The sequence below is a fragment of the Telmatherina bonti genome (assembly GCF_933228915.1).
Source record: "Telmatherina bonti genome assembly, chromosome: 3".
In the NCBI taxonomy this organism is placed as follows: domain Eukaryota; kingdom Metazoa; phylum Chordata; class Actinopteri; order Atheriniformes; family Telmatherinidae; genus Telmatherina; species Telmatherina bonti.
Window position 1 is genome coordinate 14,015,544 of NC_136621.1, and position 10,499 is coordinate 14,026,042.

The window sequence follows — 10,499 nt, forward strand, 5'->3', positions numbered from 1 at the left end:
CAACCTGTAGTTTTTATTATCTTCGCAAAAGACGTGTTCCGAATGCCACTGTTGTGTCTTTACTCAGTTATGTTGATGTTCTATGCAGACATGCATCTCTGCAATGTTTACGTGCTACAGACACTGTGACACAAAGATTCCTCACAAATCTAAAACAACACTGTATACTGCTCATTGTCTGAAACACTGGAATATTATTATTTATTAATCTATTTTTGGCCTGCTCCTAAGTTATCTGTAGGTTGTATCCATCAAAAAACATGCTGGAACTTCCAGACTCAAGCACTGTGGTTGTATTGCATGAATCGCATTGTTTTTATCTCAGAAGGAAATTATTTTAGTGTGTGGTTGTGTGAGAAGTAGATAAATGTCGCAAATTTTGATTGAATGACCCATATTAAACCACTTAATATTTTTAACCAGACACAGCAGAAGCATGGTGATGGTGAACAATTCGGTCTTCAATTCATAAGTCATTAATCAACAAATATTTATTGTTTTGTAAATAAGTTTTGAACAGACATTTGTGAAGTTAAAACCGGTCATTTGGTTGATCCTCAAATATTTCAGCTACCATCATCATAAGATAAAAACAGCGTGTGTCATCCTCAGTGATTATTGGGTTATTTGTAAATTTAATCTCTTCATTGATAGAACAGCATTTTTTTTTTTTTTTAAAATCATGACCTCAAATAAAACCTTTCAATGCTTACCAGATGGAAAAGGATATGAATTTCAACCAATCCACAGTTAGGACGACTGTTTGCAAAAGCAGAATATTGAAGAGTCCTTTTCTCCCTCTCAGGCTGACCAATGAAAATAACTCCAACAGAATTATAAACAAATTAGCTCAGATAAAACCAAAAATTCTTCATGAAACAGGTTTTTAATAAATCAAAGGTTAATAAGGAATTATGGTAATTACTTTGAACCCCCCCTTTACTCCTGAGAAACCTCTCAGGTAAACTTAGTTACATATGGATGAACAATAAACGAATGCACTTCCAATGAATCCTGACAGCTTTGAATAATCAGAAAGCCAACTCGTCACGCCCTGTTCTGTTGTTGTTACACCCACGGATGGTAAAGCATCTTTTCACCTGTTGGCCGCTCCCATGTCCGGGAAGGAGGCAGGAGGCTATAAAAACCATCCTCCGGGATGTCTCAGCACCGTTTCTTCAGCGCCAATCCAGAGATCTCTTCAACACAGAAAGAAGCCACCATGACCTCCGTGCGCCGGTCTGGATCATCTGCCTTGTCCTCCTCCATCTCCTCAAACCCCCGCCGAGCCATGAGCGTGTATGGCGGCGCAGGTGGCAGAAACGTCCGCTTGTCCTACGCCTCCAACGGCATCGGCTCTGGCTTCGACCTGTCGCAGGCGCTCTCAGGCGGAGGCAACAGTAACATCTCGGTGTCCGGCAGCGAAAAGGCGACGATGCAGAACCTGAACGACCGTCTGGCTGCTTACCTGGACAAGGTGCGCTCTCTGGAGTCGGCCAATGCGCAGCTGGAGCGTCAGATCCGGGAGTGGTACGAGATGCAGACCCCCACCGTGAGAGACTACAGCAAGTATGAAGCCATAATCGCCGAACTGCGCGGAAAGGTGAACTTATTTAAGAACAAAAACTCCTTCATAAACATTTTTCATTCATTTATTTCTCTTTTATTTCTTGTTGATGTTGTGATTTTCTTTTGGATGTCTTATTTTAAGTTTATCTGAAAAGGGCGGAGTTAACCAAGCTAAAGTAATTACTTAGAAAAAATAAAAGGACCTCCTGACCACATAACACCTAATATCAAATAAATGAGTATCCTACCTTCTGCTTACAGGCAGCATCACTGTGTGTGTTAGAGTGTGTGTGTGGCTAAAGGACATATTTCTGAGCATCTGAAAGACGAATTTTTTACTTATTGTAAGTTTCAGACAACACCCTGCAGTGACATTTAAAGAGCAGAAGTGAGACGTGATGTCAACAGTAGAATAAAAGTCAGGCATTAAGAAAGCTAATGTAAACAATGAAACCCTGCCAGACCTCCTTCTGGATGATCCATCACTCAAACACTCATAATGGTTTTACATGGAGACATGAACCCACTGAAAATGTTTTGCTCTGTTTCTTTTCCTTCTGTCTTTTATTCTTTTCATCTTTTTAGATCCATCTTGCCTCGCAGGATAACTCCAGGCTGTTGTTGCACATCGATAACGCCAAATTAGCAGCAGATGACTTCAGAGTTAAGTAAGTGGACATTTTACAATCTCATTTACTATCCCTGTGGTAAGTAAAGTGGCACAACTGGTAAAACTGGTTGTACTAAAACTGTACCAAGCCTTTCATGTTGTTGATTTTTACAGAGGTGCAGCAACACAAACGTTGTACTCTTTTTTTCCTCACAGGTATGCGAACGAGCGGGAAGTGCGCATGTCAGTGGAGGCAGATATCGCTGGGCTGCGCAAGGTCCTGGATGACCTGACCGTTACTCGGTCTGACCTGGAAATGCAGGTGGAGGGCCTAAAGGAGGAGCTGGTCTTCCTGAAGAAGAACCATAAAGAGGTAAGAGTTAGTGTTGCACATATGAGCTGGAAAGCAAAACCGAGATGGCATGACCTGAGAATCCAGATCATTTACAGGCTCTTCTCCAGAAAACAGCATGTATAAGATGATACCTGCCAGGACATGAAATGATTTGTTTTCTCCCAGCAAAACAAACTGGTCTGATCATCACTTCTTTGTCCCTTTGCTTTTCTTTTGACATTGTTTAACTTTACCTGCTGGTAGGAGCTCGCAGCCCTGCGTCGCCACACCACAGCCAACTCTGTAAATGTAGAGGTGGATGCTAAGCCTCAGGAGGACCTGAGCAGGGTGATGGATGAAATCAGAAGTCAGTATGAGGGCATCGCTGATAAGAACCGCCGTGAAATGGAGACTTGGTACAAAGTCAAGGTGAGGAAAGTGATAGCATCTACTCATAGTTACATGTCTGTAATATTACATCATTTTTCCTGCTGCCTGGATAGTTTTTAGACAATTTTTTATGTCAAATTTAAAAATTTCTAGTTTGATGAACTGAATAAGGATGTAGCGTCCAGCGAGGAGAGTCTCCAGTCCTCCCGAAGTGAGATCAGTGAGCTCAAGAGGACCCTACAAGCCCTGGAGATTGAGCTGCAGTCCAACCTCAGCCTGGTAATCTTACAACATGTTAAACTGAACTGTAAACAGCAGTCTCTAATGCTGTTAATGCTTCCTCTGACAACAAACTCATGAGCTGCTTTTGTTCTCCTGAGCAGAAATCTGCAATGGAGGGTCAGCTGTCAGAAACAGAGCGCCGTTACAGCCTGCAGCTGCAGCATCTTCAGGCCATGGTGGACAGCCTGGAGAGCGAGCTCAGCCAGGTCAGAGCAGACATAGAACGGCAGGGTGCCGAATACAAGATGCTGCTGGACATCAAAACCAAGCTGGAAATGGAGATTGCAGAGTACAGACGACTTCTGGATGGAGATGAAATGCCGTAAGGGACTTACTAGGACATATAAGCTCTGCAAAAAAGAGGTGGAAACTGTTATTAAACATTTGCATAAATTTCCTTTTATCCATCTTACAGGAAAGTTGAGGTGAAAGAAGAGAAGCGTAAGTTTACATTACTGTGGTATATTGACCTTTTTCTATGTTAAAAATGTAAAGAAGATTTATTCATTTTTTTGATGTTCACCGCAGGTAAACCAGTCATCAGCCAGAGGACGAAGGTGGTGATTGAGGAACTGGTAGATGGAAAAGTAGTGTCCCGCACAGAAGATGTGGACACGGAGATCATCAGCAAGTAGAATGAGCCAAAGAGTAAAACAAGTTAGATTTTCTGAAATTTTCCAGGATAGTGATGATCGACGTCCACAATATTTGTGAAGATGTTCAGTTTCTGTCAACAGATATTTAATCTGATTCACGGTTTTGAAAATAAATTTAATAAAGCCAATACAACATGTTTAAAAACCGGATTAAATATATAAATAGTAAATAGTTTTTGAAGTTATGTAACAGAATGGAAAAAAGAAAGTTTTGTGCCTGCAGTACCACGTATGTACAGTAGATGTCACTGTTACTTGTTATAAAATTCAAACTGATTAAAAAAGGAACTTGAATGAAGAGAAAAACGATAATACTTTCTACTGTTTGTCATTGTTTACCTCTGTAGGGAAGTCATCATCAGTATGAAAGGTGAATGAATATATTTATCATGATCCTTTCTAATATTGACAATATTTAAGTCAAAGGTTGTCTTTTTATAGTGCTTTCAAATCTAATGTTACAACATTGTCTGTATCACACTGTAATAAAAGTAATTTCAAGATAAGTGCTGCCTCTTGAGTATTTCTGGAGTCCAAATTCCAGGCATATTTAAAAAAACTACTTTTTCTGAAGATTGCTGTGTTCATCTTTTGTCTTTTCTATTTGAATAGAAATATAAAAACTAAAACAGAGCCAGACAGAATAAACATAAACAGGATTGACTGCAGCTGTAAGGAGAGAATATTGCCTCTGGGTGTATTTGAATAGGAAGTCATTGGCTAGCATCCATTGTTATTATATGTCTTTGGCAGCCAGCAAGTTAAAAAAAAAAAAAAAAAAGAAAACACAATTTAAAGGAAGGCTTGGACATGTTCATGTCCTCTTATATTACTTTAATTTTACAAAGAAAGGTATCTTTAAAAAGTGTCATTAACAGTTAAAAATGTGTACAATTTTATAATATAAACTTCTTGCCTTGTCTCATAATTGTAAGATTATTTCTGATAATCATGAAGTCTTGACAAATACTGGATCATTTCAAGATTCACCAGGATTTTTAAAAAGAAACATGACATTCCCTTTCTCTTTTCTGGTTAGCCTCACTCTCAGAGGAAAAGCAAGGAGGGGGCGAGGGATAGACTGACTTCTTATGATCCCCCACAAAAAACACAAACTGCTGCTTCCAAATAAATTGTATTTAATCAATAAAAGTTACACATATGCATTATTGAATTTATTTAGTTATGTGACAATGTTAATAAATAAAAATAAAAGCACAAATCTGCCTGAAGCAACGTGAATTTGTTCACTTCATGTGACATCAATCTTGACTCTGGGTGTTTTACCGACGGAAAAGGTGATGATGACGTGAAGTCGAGTCAAGGCTGTATCATGGACAAAAGACCAAAGAAACCATCGGGTTCCCAGTTCAGAACAAGATAGAGAGAAGAAAAAAGAAAAAAACAGTGGTTTTCTGGACAGAGAATATGGACACAGAGATCATCAGCTAGTAAAATGAGTCAAAGAATAAAACAAAAACTGTCTTTCCTGTTTGCTTACATTTTTAACATTTTCCAGGATAAGGACTAATCATGTCCAGAATATTTGTCCAGATGTTTCTGTCAACATATATTTATCTTAGTTTGTTGTTTTGAAAATTAATTTAATAAAGCCAAAAAACAAGTTTAAAAACCTGATGAGATGTAAAATTGTAAATATTTTATAAGTTATGTAAGAGAATGAAAGAGAAAAAAAAATATTTCTGTACCTGTAGTACCACGTATGTACACTAGATGTCACCGTGACACTTGTTAGAAAATTCGGCTGATGCAAGGCAAGGTAAGTTTATTTATATTGCGCAATTCAACAACAGGGGGCTTCAAAGTACTTTACAGAGACAATAGAACATCAGAAATATATTCAATTAAGAAGAATAATTTAAAATTCAAACAAGAGAAAATAAATAAATAAAGAAACATACAGATTTGGACATGAAATAAGCTCAAAATAATAATGACTCAAGCAGCAGAGTTCTGAATTAGTTCAGTTGCAGCAGTTTTTAGGAAGACTCGTAAAAATACTCTTACAGTAGCCAAGTTGACTAAAGATGAAAGCATGGACTAGATTTTCCAGGTCCTGTTGTGACGCCAGATCCTTTATCCTCGATATATTCTTAAGGTGGTAGTAAGCTTGATTTTTCGTTCCCTTCAAAATTTAAGTCTGAGTCCATCACTACACCCAGATCTCTGGCCTGGTTGGCTGGTTGCAGATGTAAAGAATAAATCTCTGTAGTGACCTGTAGTTGTTTCTCTTTGGCTCCGAAGACTAGGTTGGTGTGGCTTGTGTTGCCTGATTTTCAATCTTACAATTCCACATGTAAGTACCACCATCTTTTTCTTGCCAGCTGGGGCTTTGATGGTGTCTGGGTGTCATACCTGCTGTTTACAACAGTGTGGCGTTCCACTGGCAGCTTTATCTGTGTCAGTTGGGCAGCTTCACCTTTGTTAAGGTGTACTGATTGGCCGAATTAGAGCCTGTGCTGGGACAGCCTCATGTTTGCAGTACTGCTGGTTCTCTCCTGGTAGTACAGGCAACGTCTGGAGACCATATTTTTCCCGAAACAGCTGAAACTATTGGCCCAGGTAAAAGATCTGTGGGCTTCAACGGGCTTGAGTAGCCGTTCTTGTCTCCCCAGGGACCCTTGCCAATTCTTTCCAACTGCAGGCAGCCAATGACCAGGTTCTGATTGTGTGTTTATTTTATTTATTTTTTTGTACACCCCACATTAAACACAACAGGTACTCCAGCCCTTCTCGGCTGCGGTTGCAGTCCAGGTTTTAACAGGATTTGTTTTTGTTTATTCTGACTGCATCCTTAGACTGGGTGTGTGTTCTTTTGTTTGCAGGGCAGTAACTGAACTGTGCTATTTTTCTTGTGTACAAAAAGGGGTAGTTTTTAACAATTAAATCATTATTCTCATGTACTGAATCCGTCTGCCATGGCGCATTTATTTGGACCTGTGTTTGTTTTCATTTTAGGTGACTGGGGTGAGATCCCCCCCCCAAATCTGGTATTTAGTGAGACTGAAGATGTTAAGAGGCCCCAAGATGGATCTTTGGGGAACTCCACAAGTAATTCTTGTCTCCTCTTTAAAGTTGCTTGTTGACACAGTACTTGCTGTTCTCCATTTTGAACCAATTTAGGACAGCGCCAGAAACAGCTCTTGAGTCTTTGGAGAAATCTATTATGGTCAACTGTATCAAATGCAGCACTGAAGTCCAGTAAAACGAACACATTTTTCCATTGTCTGTATACCATTATGAATTTCATTTTGAAGACATAAAATAATATCTTTGTGGGGATGTCATTGCCGGTATGAAAGGTGAATGAATAGCTTTATCATGATCCTTTCTAATACTGACTGTCTTTAGGTCAAAAACAGTATTTTTATGGTGCTTTAAAATCTTCTGTGTGTATCACGCATGATTGTGTTTCTAATTTCCACTATCCAGGCATTTCTGAAAACTTGCATGTTCTGAAGAGAATATGTAAGGGCTCCATTTAGGACAGCTTAAACATTTTAGTAATTGACTAGCTGTAAAGAGGAATATTTCCTCTGGGTGCATCTGAATATTAACTCAATAGCTGCCAGCCATTGTTCGAGAAGATGTCTTTAGTAGCCAGTGAGATTTAAAAAAGAAAAAAAAGATTCAAAGGGGGCTGTGACATTTTCATGTCCATTACTTTTAATTTAATGTCCTGTCTAGTCTCAATTGTAAGCTTTCTCATGAGGTTTTGTGATTTACTGGATCATTTCAGGATTCACCAGATTAAACAAATTTGATACCATTCTCATTTTAAACCTTGTTAGAATGGGGAAAAAATTAAGACCTGTAGATAAGAGGATTGTTGACTTCAGTAGGACCAGGAATACACAACACAGTTTACATCCTGGGAAAAGAGGTGGTGTTAGAATACAAGTACCTTGGAGTTCAGCTGGACAACAGAATGGAAATGAAACATCCAGAAGAAATTTCAGAGCAGATATTTAAGAAATATGAGCTCATTCAATAACTGCACCAAGATAGAAATCTTTTTATCAATTTTTTGGAAAGTAAAACTATTTAGGTTTTAAGTCTCACCATTAAGGCAGTCAGCTAACTTAATTTACAAATGACCATGTCACTCCTGAGATTATATCCCTGTAGGCCAAACCAATATAAACGTAAGAGATAAATCTCAGATGAGTTACTGACAGTAACAATACATGCGTTTTACAATTTAGGTTTTAAATCTTACTGTTAAGGCATAACCAGCAAACTTTATTTACAAATGACCATGTCACTCATGGGAGTATATCCCTGTAGGCCAAACTAATATAAACGTGACAACAGCAGGACCCTGTGGTCAAATCAGGCGTAGCTTCGTAGTAACACATCCATGTACGTGCCCAACAGAGATATTACTGCTGTTACAGTACTTTGCTTTGAGAGCATGGACCTATAAACGCCGATGCTCAAAACATGACGCAAGAAAGCTAGATCCCCCCTGTCCACGCCTCCACATAGAGTTTACATGGAAACCTCTTGACGCTCAAACACACCGTTAAAGTTAAAATCTTTTCAGGCTGATTCCTATGAACTTCTTGATCTGTCTTGAGAAGATTTCTGTTAAGATGATATTCTCTTTAAACTGGGCTAGAGATATATTAACTTCCATTTTTAATTCTATTAGGTTCCTTGCCAGAATCAATCCAGATTCCATCAAGCGTACAGCCAAGGTCCAGACAAGCAGGAAAACTGTGAAGTAAAAGACATCTGATATAAATCCATGCGTCATTTCCTTCATGAATGCCTTCTCTGCATTTGACAGGCAAAACAGCTAGATTAAGGTGAGGTTCCAATACTAGCCATTATATTGTTGAGTGCCAGTGTCCTGCAGGTTTTCCAAGTGTCCCAGCTGCAACACACCTGATTCAAATCAATGTATATTTAGCAGACATGAGCAGAGCTTGTCATTGTATGAGAGAGGAGTTTTTCCAGCAGGATCACTTGGAAAACCTGCAGGACACTGGCACTCAAGGACCAGGATTGGTGATCCCTGCATTATATCAATGAAGATGGGTTTGGTTTTTAATTGTAAAAGTTAGTCTAAAATCTTAGTTTACAAATATTTACTTCCCACTGAAGAGGTAGTCAACACATGTCAAATTCCCTTTATTAAATTAATCATTATTGGCTTTTGTTGAGGCATAAATTTGATACATATTATATAATATAACCTCAACATTGCTAATTAAAAATGTCAGCTGACAGATAGACATTAATTACAGTGTGCTGTAGCAATGACGTTAGTAATCGCTGCCAGTTTGTCATCTCATGAACACAGAATAGAAGGAAGAGGAGAGGGAACAAGCTAAGGAATAAAAGAGGTGGAGCAAGGAAGATGGGAGGGAATGTATCAGCTAGGAGCCACGGGAGTACCCAGAGGGGTAGGCAGGAATGTGTAGGCACATTTTTACACCAGATGAGTCCTGATGAGGACTCGCTGAACGACTTCTCATCATTTATCTGAATATTTTTCTTTAGCCACATGGCAAATATTAGGCACTCTTCATTTAATTAGTCACCTTTTCAATAGCCAGAAAAAGAGAAGTAACTCACATTTCATTTGTTTCCCTTTATTTCCCACAGATAGCTACAAAAGTGAGCAGTAGCTACAGCGTATTTCTTTTTTCCAACAACTTAATTTTAAAGTCTTCATCTTCATCTTCATTTTCAGCTGCTTATCCGGGGTTGGGGCGCGGGGGCAGCAGCCTAAGCAAGGAAGCCCAGACTTAACTCTCCCCAGCCACATTTGCCAGTGTTATGAACAGAATCGGTGATAAAGGGCAGCCTTGGTGGAGTCCACTGGAAACGAATCCGACTTACGACCGGCAATGTGAACCAAGCTCTGACACCTGTCGTACAGGAACTGGACAGCTCGTACAAGGGGGTCCGGTACCCCATGCTCCCGGAGTACCCCCCACAGGAGCCCCGGGGGGACATGGTCGAATGCCTTCTTCAGGTCCACAAAGCACATGTAGACTGGTTGGGCAAACTCCCATGCCCCCTCCAGGACCCCAAAGAAGGTATAGAGCTGGTCCACTGTTCTGCGACCAGGGCGAAAATCACACTGCTCCTCCTCAATCCGAGATTTGACTATCCGGCGGACCATCCTCTCCAGGACCCCTGAATAGACTTTACCTGGGAGGTCGAGGAGTGTGATTCCCCTGTAATTGGAACACACCCTCTGGTCCCCCTTCTTGAAAAGTGGGACCACCACACCAGTCTGCCCACGCGATGCTGCAGAGGCGTGTCAGCCAGGACAACCCCACAGCAGAAAGGGTGGGTACTCTGAACTGCTGTTCGGTGCATAAGCAAAGACAACAGTCAGGACCCGTCCCCCCACTCGAAGGTGGAGGGAAACTACCCTTTCGTCCACCGGAGTAAACCCCAACATGCATGCACCAAGCTGGGGGCTGATGAGAATGCCCACACCTTCTCGGCGCCTCCCACCATGAGCAACTCCAGAGTGGAAGAAAGTCCAGCCCCTCTCAAGGGTACTGGTTCCAGAGCCCAAGCCATGCGTCTAGGTGAGTCCAAATATATCTAGTCGGAACCGCTCAACCTCGCGCACAAGCTCAGGCTCCTTCCCCACCAGCGAGGTGACATGCCA

General features: G+C 40.4%; 1 protein-coding gene across 1 annotated transcript; it reads left to right on the forward strand.

Annotated features, from left to right (window-relative positions):
* Positions 1-1,291: 1,291 nt before the first annotated feature.
* krt97 (keratin 97) lies at positions 1,292-3,827 on the forward strand (the record flags this gene model as incomplete). Its single annotated transcript, XM_079264505.1, has 8 exons — positions 1,292-1,603; positions 2,155-2,237; positions 2,396-2,552; positions 2,778-2,942; positions 3,057-3,182; positions 3,287-3,507; positions 3,601-3,626; positions 3,714-3,827. 8 exons carry the CDS (start codon positions 1,292-1,294, stop codon positions 3,818-3,820), a joined length of 1,197 nt encoding a protein of 398 aa, XP_079120631.1. The 3' UTR covers positions 3,821-3,827.
* Between the last annotated feature and the right edge of the window lie 6,672 nt (positions 3,828-10,499).